We start from the raw sequence: 18972 nt of genomic DNA on the forward strand, positions 1-18972 counted from the left end.
GCAACAATAAGACTCACTGGCTGAGCGAGAGGCAGGTGCTTAAATACTCTATCGGGGACACTGCCATTGGCCACTGGAACCACGTGTTCCACTGTGGCGCACTCACTTTAAATGTGGCTTACAACGCGATGACGCAGAGACCTCTGGGGGTCTTCAACATCCATTACGTCTGGTGGGGATTCAAATTCCGCAGCGCGCTGTACCAGATCCCTCCCCCCTGAAACTTGTGCGTAGGGCGTAGGGGCAGAAACGCCCCGGACGGTGCCGAGGTGGGCGGCAGTGGGGAGAGGAGCCGAGCTCGTCAACCACTATTGACGGGCAGGGAGGGACGCCCGAGGTATCCATGACAGCTGATCCAGAGTCCAGGGCGGGAGAGGGAGCCGCCGATCCACTCGGGGGTGGAAAGGACCGGCGGCAGGCCAGCGGGGAGACGGCAACGGGGCGGGGGGGGGTGACTCGAGGCCCATGTCCGCACCTGAAGAAAGTAGGGGAAGAGGCGGCAGCGTGAGTCCCGCAGGAGAGCGCGCGGGCGGCGTTGATTATGATGGCGGTGCTCCATCCCTTTCGACGTCTGCACCAACGTCACATGCCGCCTATGGGCCGCGACGACAGTGGCGGGTCTCCGACCCACCTTGCGCCCATACTCGCAGGCCCACACGACCGTGCCAGGGGCATACTGATGCGAGGGCCGGGAGGTGGATGGTGTCAGCAAATGGAGCAGGGTCCGCGGCTGTCACCCATGAAGGAGCTTTACTGGACTGCGTCCGTCAATTGGCATAGTGCAATAGGTGCTAAAAACCGGGTGAGGGCCAACGTGGTTGGGGATGTGTCAACCACCTTTGTCATCTGGTGTTTAAAAGTGCGGACAAGCGTCTCTGCCGCTCCATTGGACGAAGGGTGGAAAGGGGGGCTACAGATATGTTTGATACTGTTGGCCTGACAGAATTCGTGGAAGGAGGATGCCGTGAATTTGGGACCATTTTTGGAGACCAAAATGTATGGCAGGCCCTCAGTGGCGAGAACCTGGGCCAGGGCTGTGAGTGTAGCCTCCATGGTGGTGGATGCCATGTGGACAACATATGGGTATTTAGAGTAGGCATCAACGATGAGTAATCACATGGACCCCAAAAACAGGCCCACAAAATCGATATGGATGTGATCTCAGGGTCGGCAAGGCACTGGCCAGGGTGCAAATGACTGGGGGGGGCTTGCCTGGTGACGCGCACAGACAGTACACCCACGGACCTGGCGCTCAGCATCACCATCGATGCCGGGCCTATACATGTGCCGGTGAGCCAAAACTTTCATACAGGACATACCCTAGTGCCAGTGGTGTAACAAACTGAGCACCTGAAGCCGCAATTCCAGAGGGATGACCACCCGATGGGCATCCGACTCCGTAGCCAACAGAAGGACATCATCGACCATGCAGAGCCTGTGGGACAGGTGGCGCCAGGGACTGAAATCAGACTGCATCTGACAAGTAACATAGGAGGGCCACCCGTGGACCACGTATTGGAGAACCTGCCGCAAGACAGGGTCACGGCGGGTAGCCGCAGCAATGTGAGCAGCCATAAGAGGCAGACCGTCCAGCGCACCCCGGCGGGTAGAGTCAACGTGAAAGCAGAGGACCTCCTGCTGGTCAAAGGCAGGATCGGGGCCTGCTGGGAGACGTGACAAAGCGTCCGCGTTAGCTAGCATGGTGGGCGGTGGGCTTATACCGGCTGGTGTAAGCATAATTACGTAAAAACAATGGCCAGTGCTGGAGACGTTGAGCCGTCTGCTCTGGAAGGTGAGAGTGGGGTCCGAAAAGTGTAACGAAGGGTTTATGGTCCGTCAGTAGGGTGAACTTCACCCCAAAGAGACAGGTGTGAAATTTTTGGACGGCGAACGCGATCGCCAGGGCCTCCTTTTCAATCTGGGAGTAGTTCCATTGTGCTCGGGTCAATGTCTTAAGAGGCATAAGCGATGGGCTGTTCGGAGCCATCGGCATCCTGGTGCGCGAGGATGGCCCCAATGCCATATGCTGATGCATCAGCCACCACAACCAAAGGGCGGTCCGGACAGAAGCAAGTATGGCAAGGGGAGGACTTCAGCATTGCAGCATTGCCTTTAAACGGAGAAAAGCCTGGTCACAGGCAGGAGTTCAATCAAAAGGTACCCCTTTGCGATGCAAGTGGTTGAGGGTTCAAGCAACGGAGGCAGCCTGGGGCAAGAACTTTAAGTAATAATTAACCTTGCCCAAAAACACCTGGAGTTCATATAGGTCCTTGGGAAGAGGAAGGGCCTCAATGGCCGTGACATTATGACCTGAAGGGTGAATGCCATCATTGCTAAGCCAGTGGCCTAAGTATTCCACTTCCAGTTGAAAAAAACAACTTTTGTCCAGCCGACAGCACAAACCAGCAGATTGCAGAGGGTGAAATAAGGCGCTGAGGTTTTGCAAATGTTCCTGGCGGGAATGCCCGGTGACCAAGATATCATCCAGATAATTCACACAGGTGGGGATACACTGTGGAAGCTGCTCCAGGAATCGCTGGAAAATGGCCGGCGCTGAAGAGACAACAAAGGGAAGGCGCTTGTACTTACACAATCCGAAAGGCATGTTGATAACCGTGATGTTCTGAGAGTCAGTATCCAAGGACAACTGGTGGTATGACTCAGCCAGGTCAATCTTTGAAAAATACTCTCCGCCAGCAAGCTTGGTGAGAAGTCTTCCTGTTGGGGAAGGGGGTAAGTGTCAACGAGGGACTGAGCATTGACTGTAGTGCCGAAGTCCCCACACAGTCGAAGGGACCCACTGGGTTTCCATATGACCACTGGTGGCATTGCCCAGGCACTGTAAGTTACAGGCTCCAGAACGCCAATGGCCTGGAGCCGATCAAGTTCCTGCTTGACCGCCGGCCGTAAGGCCACCGGAAGGGGCCGGGCCCGGAAAACATGAGGCTGTGCATCCAGCCGTAGGGTGATGTGTGCCTGAAAGCCGGAAGCACGTCTGAGATCCGTTGCAAAGGACGACACAAAAGCACAGCACAGATCGTCCAAGTCCTGAAAAGGAACAGCCGGGGAAACGACCTTAACTTCGTCGGAAATTGAAAAGCTAAACAGTTGAAATGCATCCAGGCCAAAAATATTCGAAGCCGACAGATGGTCAATGACAAAGAGGGTAAGGAGCCAGGGAACACACTTGTACGTCTTACGGATGACAAACTGCCGACGAAGGGGAATGGAACTGTCTCTGTAGGCGACCAAACGGCGGGCATATGTTGCCATATTAATCAGGGAGATGGTGGTCCTGGTGTCGACCTGAAAACAGACATCCTCAGTGAAAAGGCGGAGCATGAGAAAAAGCTTCCGCACAGACAGGTCATCCTGTGGGACGACCGACTGGAGAGCATGGACTGTATCTTGAGGCCCAGGAGGGGCAGGACTGGAGCGAGTCGAGTGACTACGACAAACCGATCGGATGTGGCCCTCCTCGTTACGCAGCATGCATGTTTTCCAGCGGTGGGGACAATCAGCCCGTGAATGTGCAGTAAAGCAATGTGGGCCAGATGGAAGAGGGCCATGTGACCGGTGACGAGGGGCGACCGGAGGCACCAATGCCATAGAGACATCGGACAACGTGGGGTCCTGGCAGTGCTCGCCTCTGTTGGCCGGGCCACGTCGACGTCGTGAGGGCGGAACCCGTCATGCCACTACGATCGCCGCCACCTGCGGTTGTGCCATAAGACGCTCGTTAGCCGCTTGAGCAATTTCAAAGGAGTGGGCAATGCGGAGAATCTCTTCCAAGGAGGGATTGTCGAGTTTCAAGGCCGCAGTATAGACCTCAGGATCGGGAGCCAGCTGAACGACCACATCCCGGATCAGGGAGTCCGCATACAAAGCCTTACACTGCTGATTGGTGCACGTAAAATCACATCGATGGCTGAGATCTTGCAATTCCATGGCCCAGGAATGATACGATTGACCAGGCTGTTTATGGTACTGGTGGAACTCCAGCCGCAAGGCGACCACATGGTAGCACTGCGAATAATAGTTTGTCAGCAAAAGGCATATCTCCTGGAAAGAGAGAGCCACAGGATCAGAAAACGGCGCCAACTTGCTGAGAAGGAAGAACATGTCTGGGGAGGCCCAAGACAAAAAACGACTGCTGCAATGAATCGTCCGTGACTTGAAAAGCCATGAAATGTTGTTTCAGCCAATGTAAGTAGGTTTCCCAGTCCTCTTTAGCGTCATTAAAGGGTGGAAACGACAGCGGACGTGGGAAAGCATCGGACACCCAAGGAATCAGAAGCTGTTGTGGTAATGCGTCCCAGGCATCGACTTTGTCCATTAGCAACTGCAGCGACTGTTGTAAGATGTCTAACTGGAGCTGCTGCTGCTGCACGAGCTGCTGCTGTTGCTCCAGAAGACAGACCAACTTTGCCTCCATGCTAGAAAATTCCGGAATGGTTGCAGTTACAACAGGTTACAACATCTTTGGCGGCAGGTGGTCGAGAAAGCGCGGCGGGACCAAAAGGAGAGCGGCCCGTGAACAAACAAATGAACGGAAAGGATGGACACGAAACAATGACAGACGATGGAGAGAGACCTTATAACGACAACACGCAAGAAGCAATGGAGTGACAGAGACAACCAAATGAATCCAAGATGTCCACTAGTAATGAGAACAAAGAACGATAAACACGCTGTCTGTTGTCGAGGCGATGTGTCAAGACTCATGCAACAATAAGACTCACTGGCTAAGCGAGAGGCAGGCGCTTAAATACTCTATCGGGGGCACTGATATTGGCCGCTGGAACCACATGTTCCACTGTGGAACCCTCACTCCAAATGTGGGCCAGGACGTGTGCGCCACCACACCTTACGGCGCAGTGGTGTAGAGACCTCTAGGGGTCTTCAACATCCATGACATTTGGCGGGGATTCAAATTCCACTGCGCGCAGTGCCAGACTAATAATGACCTAAGGTTGAAACTGGTAATGCCCAGCAAATCAAATCTTTGCAACTGGAACCAACTTTCTTCCTTGAAGTTTCTATGGTTCCTAAGAACACCCCAGTCATTATGAAGAAGATTCTAATAATATATGCTCTGATTTCCATCGTAATTTACAGTAATTCCCAATTTACTGCTTCGTGTCTAGTGCCAGCTTCTTGATGATCTTCACATCTGAAGCCCATTCTGTAAACTACATAAAGAGGCGAAGTCTACAAGGGACTTATTTAAGGGAACTGTATTATGATTGTATAAATTACAGTTCATCTGATACCGAGTTTTATTATTAGCCCCAAAATCCCATTAAGGAACAAATTTACTAGGATATGAGGGTAAGAATTCTTAATGAGAAGTCAGCAAGACATATTACTTCATCACACAATATTTTTATTGTTCACTTTTGCTGAACAGATAATTTATTTACTTTACCTGTATTACTCAAGAACATGCTACAATAGAACAACCTGGAGTGACAGTTTGCAAAATAAGCTTTAACATCTCTCTTCAAATCAACACAGCAAGAGATCCTATTAGCAGCCAAACAACCTGAACTGAATTTCCTGATTAGTCCATTTATGTGTCAATTCTGTTTCAGATTGTTATTCAACTGAACACTTTTACAACAGTGTTTGATATAGCGTATGATAATTGATGCTTATTTCTATTGCCAAAACCTCATTGTACTCATTTGAAATCGTGTAATACATAAAACACCACAACAGTAACAAATAATCAGTTTCCTGTGAACCAATTATAGGTCTCCTCAGCTGTCACCTGGTCTCTGTCTGATGTGGTTGATTAACATTATAGTTTTTGAACACTTCTTTAAAATCTTTGAAATAGAATGAATGTAAGCTAATAATAGCAGCAGGCCTTGCAGGAACCCATGTATGATTCTTAATTTGATGATCTTCTGTTATGCAATCAATTTCATTCCCGTTGTGTAGTTTGTCAATGAAGCCCTTTACCTTCTGCTATGAAGGCAAGGCCCCACTCACGTAAAAAACTTAATGAAGCAATGTTTGAAGTTACCAAGACAAATTTCATGATCAAAACAAAGTCAGTAATTAAAGTCTCTGTACATTCATTCATCTTTTTAGAGATGGTTGTGGGACTTGGTTATAGCCATCACTTCAACCATCACCTGCCAGCAGATGATGTCTGAAGTGATCACGACAGCAAAAAGCTACTAATACCAGTATTGCTAGCATCTGTTTTGATTACAACTGAGGTAGAATCTTCCTACACATTGGTCAGGGGCCTGAGGATCGTTTAGTAAAATGCTGAAACTGGTTGCCAAATAAAATAAGGTTGGAAACTAGATGGCTGAAAGATGTTTAATTTGACATCCTATTCAGTAATTAAAGGTGATCCACTTACCTCCAGTCCATATTTATGGATAGATGTAACTAATTCATATTTATAAAACTATAAAATTGTGAGACAGAACAGCTCATCAGTTTTTATCTGCTCCACCCAAGATCCCTGTATGCCTATACCAACATATTCTACTGGACTTGTCACCAAGGCCTTGAATAATGTCTCAATACATTAGTCCGTCAAGACTTGACTTTCTCAAGTCAAGTCCTGAAATAAGATTCCCTCCCCCCTCTCCTCTTCCCCCCCTCCCGCCAATATCCTCCCAACACAACCCACCGTCACCTTCTACTGCCATCCTAAACTCCATAACATCTCTGTCAATGCATCTGACATTCAGAGACCAATATCCCTACTCCATTATAACTACAAATGATACCAATGTCAAACCTATTCAACACATCCACTCACTACCAACTTCCCCAGTCCTAACACCGGCCAATCCTACATTATCAAAGACAGAACAACTTGTGAAACCAAGCTTATTACTGAAACTTCCTGGCAGATTGTAACTGTGTGCTGGACCGAGACTCGAACTCGGGACCTTTGCCTTCATGGGCAAGTGCTCTACCTCTGAGCTACCCAAACAATTCTGCCAGTACCTCATCTCCTACCTTCCAAACTTCACAGAAGCTCTTCTGTGAAACTTGCAGAACTAGCACTCCCAGAAGAAAGGATATGGTGGAGACATGGCTTAGCCACAGCCTGGGGGATGTTTCCAGAATGAGATTTTCATTTTTACCCTTTACCCTTAACTTCAACTACAATGTTATGTAGCAATGAGTAGTATTAATAAATATTTCCTATCATTTCTCTTATCAGGGAGATAGTTTTCTTGAGTTCTAAAGCATATATTATTTACAATTTTTGTAGTGTAAACTAATAGTACATTTATTCCTTTATTAAATTTGTTGTTAATTCGTGCATTCTATTTTCAAACCAATAGTTTAGCCGACAAAAATCAATACTAGGAACAAGAACAGTAAACACAAAGACTTGAGAGTATTTTCACTATTCAGGTAAAAGCATTTAAACTGACCAGCAACCATAACAAATTTACTCTGTCTTCCAAAGGCAACTGAAATGTGGAAGACAGAACAGAGGTGCCTGCAGAAATGAAACTATGAGGATGAGTTGTGGGTCATGCTTGGGTAGTTCAGTCAGGGGACCACTTGCCCACAAAAGGCAAAAGTTCTAGGTTCGAGTTCCGGTCCAACACACAAGTTTAATCTGCCAGGAAGTTTCAAATCAGCACCACTCCATTGTAGAGTGAAAATTCATCCTGGAAAGAAATAATTAGTAGAAACCACTTCGATTTATGTGTCTGCCTCCACAGGCAAGTAGTCAGTGTATCTGACTGCAATATGGGAAATCCAGGTTCAATTCCCGATACCGCCAGGCACTTTTCCTTGGTGGGCAAGTTGGAACAGGGTGCACTCAGCCTTGTGATGCCAGCTGAAGAGCTACTTGAGCGAGAAGTCTGGGAAACTACCAATGGCTCAGAAAGCAGAGTGCTGACTCCATGCACATCCTGTTGGATCAATTCTGTCAATATAAAATGAATGTACTAGACCATTGTTTGTATGAAAGGCGCTTTAACTGCAACACCAATGAAAATTATAGTGCCTTGGAATTCAAATGTGAATTACTATCTTATTTTTAGCAAATACCCCACATAATTACCATTATTTATGGCACATCGCCATCATGTAATGACTGAGATCCGGAACATCCCAAAAGTGCAACTCAATAGCAATGGCAGTTTGTCTGTTTTAGATCACTTAACTCTATCTGAAGGGACACTACAAATAACTCAAACATAAAGGGCACATTCTAAACAATCACAGTCCTTAATCACATCATTAATAAGCATATTGCATTTTTCATTTACTATGACATTTATTTTGCCTTAACTGGAAAAGTGCCCAGCTTTAATTGCATCTCTCAAGTATTTTGGCTCTCCAACACATAATTTATGACTTTACATGAAATTATAAATATGAGGACTGTTCAATAATGAACGATCAATTTTTTTTTACATTCATAATGAAATATCAGCTATTGAATTAACAGGGCCTGATATCACCAAGAAATTAATCTTTTGTGTGTGTATAGATCTCCCAGTGGTAATGTGGACACTTTTTTCAATAATTAACAGAAGTTGTAGATAAAGTCTCAAGTACAAAAGTCAACATAATTCTGTGTGGGGGCATTAACATCAACACTAACATCATAAATGAAACCAGCAGCACCTTCATAAACATCCTTCAAAGTTTTGGCATGTCCCTATTGGTCAATAGTGCAACAAGGGTTACCAAGACGACTTCATCAGTAATTGACCATGTGGCCACAAATATGGACAGGGAAAAATGTGATGTAGCTGTAAAAGATCTTGGACTATCAGACCATCTCTGTCAAATAACAGCAGTAAAGTCAGCCATCAAATCATTCCCTAATCAAATCATTCCCTAAACTACGAGCCCACAAACGAAATCTATCAGAAATCAAAATAAAAGATTTTTCAAAAGGACTAGAAAAACAAAGCTGGGATGAAGTGTATAAGGAAACCAATGTGAACATGAAATTCTCTAAATGCTCCACACTGTTTAAATTGAACTTTAAAAAGGCATTTCCACAAATATGCATGTTTGTATCAACATCTCACAAAAACATATGGATAACAGCAGGTATTAAGAAGTCCTCCCAAACACTTAAACACCTCAGTTCCATGAAAAAGATTCGCAATGATCCAGAATTCTTAAATTTCTATCATAGATAGAAAAAGACCTATAGGAAGGTGCTGATTGCTGCAAAAAAAGTCATTTAATGACCAAATAATATATAATGCAGAGAATAAAAGCAAAGCAGTCTGGGATGTTATAAAAAAGGAAATGGGGAGAGGCAAAAAAACACGGAATAACATACTGATAAGGGAGGGGGATAAAGTAATAAATGATCCACAGCACTTAGCAAACTATGTAAACAAGCATTTTTCAAGTATCGCAGAGAAGTTACAGCAAAAATTCCCCCAAACAAATATAACACCTGTAAATAATGTTGCACTAAATACAATGATGTTACTTCCAACCAAAGAGAATGAAGTCAACAAAACAATTCAAAAATTAAAAAATAAAATGTCAGTAGGCTTAGATGAAGTACCAATGTATGTTCTGAAACAATGCATAGGGATTATACAAGGCCCCTTAACAAATAAAATAAATGAATCCTTCACATCATGGACATTCCCAGAGCAGTTAAAACAGGCAAGAGTTGTACCTCTGCTTAAGAAAGGTAATGCAGAAGACATAGAAAATTACCGGCCCATTTCCCTTCTGTCAGCATTCTCAAAAATAATAGAAGCAATTATGAAAAACAGATAAATGAGTTACCTGAATAAATACAATCTTTTAAGCGAATCACAGTTTGGTTTCTGAAGTGACAAAAATACAGAGTCAGCCATAGTAGAATTCACAAAAGTTGTACTTGATGCTCTTGATAAAGAAGAGTGTGTCACAGGCTTATTTTTGGATCTTTTTAAGGCGTTTGATACAGTCAACCACAAGATTCTATTAAATAAATTAGAAGCATTAGGAATAAGAGGGGTACCTAATGACTGGTTTCGATCTTACCTAACAGATAGGGTACAAAGAGTAGAGATAACACATACATCTAAACATTCAGTAAAACACTTATCAGAACCAAAATACATTAATATAGGGGTTCCACAAGGTAGCATATTAGGACCAATACTGTTCCTGATACACATCAATGACTTTCCCAGTAGTGTTACTCATGGTGACAAAATCCCCTTCGCTGATGACAGCAATATTAAAGTCACTGAGAAAACAAGAGAACTCCTTGCCGAGAAAGCAAATGAAACTCTCAAGGGAGTTTATGATTGGTCAATAAGCAGTAAAGTGACATTGAAAATAAAGAAAACGAATGCCATGAATTTCAGTTTGAAGAGGAAAAATGACAATGTTAAATTAAATGTAGATGGCACCTCTATAGACTGTGTAACAAATGCAAAATTTCTAGGAATGAATATTGATTCTCAGTTGAAGTGGTGTGAACACACAAAGGAATGTCATCAGCATGTTATGCCCTTAGAATCCTATCATCAGTGTGTAACATGCAGTGTTTTTTAGTTACATACTATTCATATGTACACTCAGTTCTTAGCTATGGCATTGTTTTTTGGGGAACAAATGCACAAAATATGAACACAATTTTCTAACTCCAGAAAAGAGCCATAAGAATAATCATCAAAAATACTAGTTGAGCTCATTGTAAAGATCTGTTCAGAACACTGGGGATTTTAACTGCTCCAAGTGAATACATTTACCAGTCAGTTGTACACATCAAAAGTAACATTGGTAATTACTGCACAAACAGCTCTGTCCATGATCATGCAACAGGAGATAGACTCAACTTACACTTATCAAGAAAAATAAACATAAAACTCAAAACAGCATTTTCTACCAAGGAATAAAACTGTACAATAAATTACCAAAAGAGATTAAAGAAATTGCAAAAATACACTTATTTAAAAAGGCAGCTAAAACGTACCTGTTATGCAATAAATTTTATACACTGAAGGAGTACTTAGCTAAAACAGAGTAGGGGTTTGATAAAAAAATTTATACAAATAAATAATAATTATTATTATTATTATAAAATATCCAACATTCCACATAACACCTTCACTTTATGTTTTTTTTTCCTTCTTTTTTTCCTTTCTAGAAATACTTACCCCCAAGCTATGCATAGCACAACACTAACACCTCTTCCTCTTTCTGAACTCAACATCTCACTCATTATGGAGGGATGCTGACTCAGTTTTTCAGGATAGCAAATGGGAAGTTGCGATACAGAAAATGGCCCAGAGATCACCAGTGTGTGTGTGTGTGTGTGTGTGTGTGTGTGTGTGTGTGTGTGTGTGTGTGTGTGTGTGTGTGTAGTGTGAGTGAAGTGTTATGAAACAATGTGTGTATAGTGTGTGCCGTGACTGATAGTGAGATATGAGTGAACAATGTGGCATTAAATTGTTTAATAAGTTATTTGTAAGTATTGTATAACCAGGAGTAAATCTAATGATTGTTTCTAACTAGAAGTCTGTAGATACATGTGTATACAAATTAGCTTATTTTAAATTGATCTAAATTTGTAAGTACTTTGACATGTCCTATATTCTTGTAAAAAGTGATCTACAGATGAATAAAGCTACTACTACTATCACGTTAGGCTTTAATTTTACAATATTCTGTTAGCTTAATGTGTAACAAATGTGCTGCACTAGTTTTATTGCTGCCACTCTTGGTTCCCACCTGTTAGAGGTGGGCAAGCTGAGACAAGTTCATTATCACCTATCACAACAACAGAGGTGACACACGAAGAACAATATGTGGCTAACGAATATTCAACTGAGGCCTGTACAGTGTTACAGGAGGTCTATGGTGAGCCAACTCTTTCCTAGAGACCAGCTCAGAGATGTTTTAAATTGCTTGAAGAGGGGAGACAATCAACTTCAAAGGAAGGTGGACCCAACATTACAGATACTGCTCTTACAGAAGAAAATGGCAGAGAACGGATGAATGGCAGCTAGCCCTAAACATACTAAAATATAAGTTAATGCCTATGAGGAGGAAAAACAAACCCATCATGTTCGGGTACAGTGTTAGCAGTGTCATACTTGACAGAGCCATGTTGTTTAAATATCTGGGAGTAATGTTGCAAAGCAATATGAAATGAAACGAGCATGTGAGGATTGTGGCAGGGAAGGCGAATGGCCAACTTAGGATCATTCAGAGAATTTGTGGAAAAATGTGGTTCATCTGTAAAGGACACTAGTGTAACCTATTCTTGGGTACTGTTCAAGTGTTTGGGATCCTTACCAGGTCAGGTTAAAGGAAGACATCAAAACAATTCAGAGTCGGGTTGCTAGATTTGTTACCTGTAGGTTCGTGAGAGGCCAGACAAACGTGTGGTTCCTGAAGAGGGGCAGCAGCCTTTTCAGTAGTTGCAAGGGCAACAGTCTGGATGATTGACTGATCTGGCCTTGTAACAATAACCAAAACGGCCTTGCTGTGCTGTGCTGGTACTGCGAACGGCTGAAAGCAAGGGGAAACTACGGCCGTAATTTTTCCCGAGGGCATGCAGCTTTACTGTATGATTAAATGATGATGGCGTCCTCGTGGGTAAAATATTCCGGAGGTAAAATAGTCCCCCATTCGGATCTCCGGGCGGGGACTACTCAAGAGGATGTCGTTATCAGGAGAAAGAAAACTGGCGTTCTACGGATCGGAGCGTGGAATGTCAGGTCCCTTAATCGGGCAGGTAGGTTAGAAAATTTGAAAAGAGAAATGGATAGGTTACAGTTAAATATAGTGGGAATTAGTGAAGTTCGGTGGCAGGAGGAACAAGACTTCTGGTCAGGTGACTACAGGGTTATAAACACAAAGTCAAATAGGGGTAATGCAGGAGTAGGTTTAATAATGAATAGGAAAATAGGAATGCGGGTAAGCTACTACAAACAGCATAGTGAACGCATTATTGTGGTCAAGATAGATACGAAGCCCACACCTACTACAGTAGTACAAGTTTATATGCCAACTAGCTCTGCAGATGATGAAGAAATTGATGAAATGTATGATGAAATAAAAGAAATTATTCAGATAGTGAAGGGAGACGAAAATTTAATAGTCATGGGTGACTGGAATTCGAGTGTAGGGAAAGGGAGAGAAGGAAACGTAGTAGGTGAATATGGATTGGGGCTAAGAAATGAAAGAGGAAGCCGCCTGGTAGAATTTTGCACAGAGCACAACTTAATCATAGCTAATACTTGGTTTAAGAATCATGAAAGAAGGTTGTATACATGGAAGAACCCTGGAGATACTAAAAGGTATCAGATAGATTATATAATGGTAAGACAGAGATTTAGGAACCAGGTTTTAAATTGTAAGACATTTCCAGGGGCAGATGTGGACTCTGACCACAATCTGTTGGTTATGACCTGTAGATTGAAACTGAAGAAACTGCAAAAAGGTGGGAATTTAAGGAGATGGGACCTGGACAAACTGAAAGAACCAGAGGTTGTACAGAGTTTCAGGGAGAGCATAAGGGAACAATTGACGGGAATGGGGGAAAGAAATACAGTAGAAGAAGAATGGGTAGCTCTGAGGGATGAAGTAGTGAAGGCAGCAGAGGATCAAGTAGGTAAAAAGACTAGGGCTAGTAGAAATCCTTGGGTAAAAGAAGAAATATTGAATTTAATTGATGAAAGGAGAAAATATAAAAATGCAGTAAATGAAGCAGGCAAAAAGGAATACAAACGTCTCAAAAATGAGATCGACAGGAAGTGCAAAATGGCTAAGCAGGGATGGCTAGAGGACAAATGTCAGGATGTAGAGGCTTATCTCACTAGGGGTAAGATAGATACTGCCTACAGGAAAATTAAAGAGACCTTTGGAGATAAGAGAACCACTTGTATGAACATCAAGAGCTCAGATGGAAACCCAGTTCTAAGCAAAGAAGGGAAAGCAGAAAGGTGGAAGGAGTATATAGAGGGTTTATACAAGGGCGATGTACTTGAGGACAATATTATGGAAATGGAAGAGGATGTAGATGAAGATGAAATGGGAGATACGATACTGCGTGAAGAATTTGACAGAGCACTGAAAGACCTGAGTCGAAACAAGGCCCCCGGAGTAGACAACATTCCATTGGAACTACTGACGGCTTTGGGAGAGCCAGCCCTGACGAAACTCTACCATCTGGTAAGCAAGATGTATGAAACAGGCGAAATACCCTCAGACTTCAAGAAGAATATAATAATTCCAATTCCAAAGAAAGCAGGTGTTGACAGATGTGAGAATTACCGGACAATCAGTTTAATAAGCCACAGCTGCAAAATACTAACACGAATTCTTTACAGACGAATGGAAAAACTAGTAGAAGCCGACCTCGGGGAAGATCAGTTTGGATTCCGTAGAAATACTGGAACACGTGAGGCAATACTGACCTTACGACTTATCTTAGAAGAAAGATTAAGGAAAGGCAAACCTACATTTCTTGCATTTGTAGACTTAGAGAAAGCTTTTGACAATGTTGACTGGAATACTCTCTTTCAAATTCTAAAGGTGGCAGGGGTAAAATACAGGGAGCGAAAGGCTATTTACAATTTGTACAGAAACCAGATGGCAGTTATAAGAGTCGAGGGGCATGAAAGGGAAGCAGTGGTTGGGAAGGGAGTAAGACAGGGTTGTAGCCTCTCCCCGATGTTATTTAATCTGTATATTGAGCAAGCAGTAAAGGAAACTAAAGAAAAATTTGGAGTAGGTATTAAAATCCATGGAGAAGAAATAAAAACTTTGAGGTTCGCCGATGACATTGTAATTCTGTCAGAGACAGCAAAGGACTTGGAAGAGCAGTTGAACGGAATGGACAGTGTCTTGAAAGGAGGGTATAAGATGAACATCAACAAAAGCAAAACGAGGATAATGGAATGTAGTCGAATTAAGTCGGGTGATGTTGAAGGTATTAGATTAGGAAATGAGACACTTAAAGTAGTAAAGGAGTTTTGCTATTTGGGGAGCAAAATAACTGATGATGGTCGAAGTAGAGAGGATATAAAATGTAGACTGGCAATGGCAAGGAAAGCGTTTCTGAAGAAGAGAAATTTGTTAACATCGAGTATAGATTTAGGTGTCAGGAAGTCGTTTCTGAAAGTATTTGTATGGAGTGTAGCCATGTATGGAAGTGAAACATGGACGATAAATAGTTTGGACAAGAAGAGAATAGAAGCTTTCGAAATGTGGTGCTACAGAAGAATGCTGAAGATTAGATGGGTAGATCACATAACTAATGAGGAGGTACTGAATAGGATTGGGGAGAAGAGGAGTTTGTGGCACAACTTGACCAGAAGAAGGGATCGGTTGGTAGGACATGTTCTGAGGCATCAAGGGATCACCAATTTAGTATTGGAGGGCAGCGTGGAGGGTAAAAATCGTAGGGGGAGACCAAGAGATGCATACACTAAGCAGATTCAGAAGGATGTAGGTTGCAGTAGGTACTGGGAGATGAAGAAGCTTGCACAGGATAGAGTAGCATGGAGAGCTGCATCAAACCAGTCTCAGGACTGAAGACCACAACAACACAACAACAGGTTCGAACAACACACAAGTATTACGGAGATGCTTCTGAAACTCAAATGGGAATCCCTGGAGGGAAGATGACATTCTTTTCAAGAAATACTATTGAGATAATTTAGAGAACTGGCATTTTAAGCTGACTACAGAATAATTCTACTTCCAACAACATACATTTCACGTAAGGACCATGAAAATAAGGTACAAGAATTTAGGGCTCATATGAAGGCTTATAGACAATTGTTTTCCACTCATTCTATCTGTGAGTGGAACAGGTAAGGAAATGACTGTTAGTGACATAGAGTAACCTCCGCCATGCACCGTACAGTGGCTTGTGGAATATGAATGTAGATGTAGACAAAAATCAAGTTTTGGCATCACTGTAAGAGAGAATGGATTAATTACATTACAAACATCATCTGAAATACTGAAAATTTCATTAGGCACCACCCACATGTTGCTGGCAGGAAATTTACACACGAGACGTGTTGTGCACGGTGGGTTCCAAGACTGCTGATTCACGAACAAAAGGATATTTGTGTGCAGGTCTGCATGCAGTTGAAGTTGTTGTTGGAGGAAGATCCAGAATTTCTTTTATAGATGATCAGTGTTGATGATAATTGGATACATCATTTTGATCCTGAGAGCAAACAACACAGCTCAATGTACAAATCTTCTTTCCCCTCATATTTTACATCACAATGATTTTGTTATGCGGCAGATTAATTGCACTTTTTTTTCCAAGTTCCTCCAACCTATCCCTCTTCCCTCCATAAGAAAGGAACACACAAAAATTCTGAAAGCTAGGTAAACCTCTTTTCAGTTTTTAATTGTTACTATTCATGGGAGCAGTACCTGTAGTACCTGTAATGTTAACGTATGTAGTTAATTACTGACAAACCATTCTGCCTTCTTGTAAAAATAAGTATTAAGTAATAATTACATAGATGGACATTTCTGCATTTGTGACATCTCCCAGAAGTATCTTCAATGACTGAATTTGTCAATTCTTTTCCACCTGACTTCATAATATTTTGTTTGTTCAGTACATTCAGAGATGAAGGATATTCTCTTAAACATGATAGCACATTCGAATGTCCAGAAAAAGTTAATACTAAAGTAAATACACTTAACTTTTTTTTTTCAGGAAAGTGAAAACAAAAAGCTTACCACTCTTAGGATTCTTTATCTGTTACTTCTCACTTCTTTCACATCTAGTAATGTTTGTTAACATGGAAGATGCCAAGCTGCATTGTGGTTGAGAGACCCCTTATAACTGGCTGAATAATTCAGTTCAAAGGTGAGAGAAACACAATGGCATACCATCTCCAACAGGCCTGTGTCTAGCAAAGCACTCTATTTTCAAACCAACTTTCAGGTTGATGATAGCTTATCTTTACCTTACATCACTACTAAATATCATACCTTATATGGAAAAGTAGCCATATCAAGTTATTTTATGCCAAAGTAGCACTCATGCATCTTCATCTCAATGGAGGATGGCCATTCAATAAAGGGCAGTGAGAGTGGGAAAAATCATATCATTCACTATAAGAGTACACATTGCCAGGGTCGCACTTAGTGGATGTAGAACAGTAATTGCAGACTAAGAGGCTGCAGCATGCTTTTTGAAGCTTTCAAAAGGAGGAGCAACCACTTGGAACTGTACAGGGTCTTATTCCTCCAAAATAATGTGCACCATTGCATGGTGGTGACAGCACAGTGATTCCATGGGAAATTGTGATTCCAAACACTTTTATAGATTACAGTACAGATCTGTCAAAATGTGATTTTTTGTTTCTTCACAAAATGAAGAGAAATAACCAGTGAGGATCACTGTAGGCGCAGAAGCACACATGTGAACCCTCAGTAATATTTAAGATCCCATCAATAAGAAAATCATTAGTGATACATGTAAAGCATTACACCATTTAGAGAAGACATGCGTAAATTCCTGAGAATAACATATTGCTTTATGATAACTTCCAGAGATAGAACCATTTAGATGATGAGATACAAAGAGAGGTAGGAAAGGTAGAAGAACTTACAATGTTCAAATATCTATAGGTTGGAAATATGCCATTATGGATTATGCAGGGTGAACACCAATAAAACCGACAAACTGCAGGGATGGATTCCTGACTGTAACTGGAGGATAAAAGGTCCTGTGAACATGTGTCCAGAAATTGACGGTGTGTGTGCAATGACAAAAAATCATCCTGGAACACAGTAAAGAGCTGCATTGCTCCCACGTCATAACAGATGTTCAAAGTGACCTCCTTTGGATTGCAGGTGACAGGAATAGTAGCGGTTGTCATGCAGCATACACATAATCATACTTTGGCTTAAACCATGTTGGTGAGTCACTTGTCCAGAGCTTGTAGTAGGGTTCACCTCAATATCCTGTAGATCCTGGTTCTCCAAATATGGTGTACACACAGTCTGCCTCCCTGCACATCCATCTGTCTGAAAGGACCCAAGATCACACAAACATTCAAAAAGAGCTTGAAATGTTGTGTGATGGGGTTTGTGTCAGAGAGGGTACTTGTTTTGGTATAGCCATGCTGCTTCTCATCCGTTTCCATCTACTTGGTCATACACAGACACCATCTTGGCTCGTTCCCATCATGAATGCAGGACCGTTCTGCTGCTCACTGTACGCCATGTCAATCACACAGCCCGCAACACACAAGGTTAGTTCGAATGGCTCTAAGCACTATGGGACTGAACATCTGAGGTCATCAGTCCCCTAGACTTAGAACTACTTAAACCTAACTAAGCTAAGGACATCACACACATCCATGTCTGAGGCAGGATTCGAACCTGCAACTGTAGCAGCCTTGTGGTTCCAGAGTGAAGCACCTAGAACCACTCAACCATAGTGGCAACACATAAGGAACCCACAACACATGGTCAGAGGAAATGTTATTCCTCAGCACCATCTACTGTAGCAATGATGTGTTTCCAGACACAAGGTCATCAGACTCTTTTCCTCCATTACCAGTCAGAAATGTATCCCTGCAGTTAGTCAGTTTTATTAATGTGCACCCTGTATTTGAAACAAATAATAGAATGTTATACATTTTACAGTATAGGTGCCATTGTACACATAAAATAAGATTGTTGCTGGAAATATTATTCCATCCTGGTAAATGAACAAATAAAGTAGTTTTAAATTATATGAAGAAAATAAAATTTTCTATATACCTTCTTTTATCATTAAAACTGATGTTACAGACTTTTCTGAAGTAGGCCAGGCAATTTTCACAGCAGAATTCCCTTTTGAACTGATAATTACTGGATCACCAATCACCATACCACAAATCTGAAGAGCAGACTGTGACAGAAGTACTAATTTCTCACGTTCCTGAGGGGGCAAATTTTTCAACGATTCTGTAACAAAATGCATCCAACATAGCTGATTTTCACACAACATTCCTGTAGTATGAA

The 18972-nt window shown here is 42.5% G+C and overlaps 1 protein-coding gene across 6 annotated transcripts in view; it reads right to left on the reverse strand.

The window, feature by feature from the left end:
• Positions 1-18972, reverse strand: part of LOC126194883 (ATPase family protein 2 homolog) — a 180890-nt gene that overhangs the window by 155104 nt on the left and 6814 nt on the right. For all 6 annotated transcript variants that reach the window (XR_007538522.1, XM_049933232.1, XM_049933231.1 and 3 more), the window contains exon 3: positions 18730-18915. Coding sequence is in view for 5 of the 6 variants with exons in the window: in XM_049933232.1 (XP_049789189.1) it covers positions 18730-18915 (186 nt within the window). In the remaining variant the exon portion in view is untranslated. The remainder of the gene's footprint in view (positions 1-18729; positions 18916-18972) is intronic.

The sequence above is a fragment of the Schistocerca nitens genome, chromosome 7 (genome assembly GCF_023898315.1).
Source record: "Schistocerca nitens isolate TAMUIC-IGC-003100 chromosome 7, iqSchNite1.1, whole genome shotgun sequence".
Classification (NCBI taxonomy): Eukaryota; Metazoa; Arthropoda; class Insecta; order Orthoptera; family Acrididae; genus Schistocerca; species Schistocerca nitens.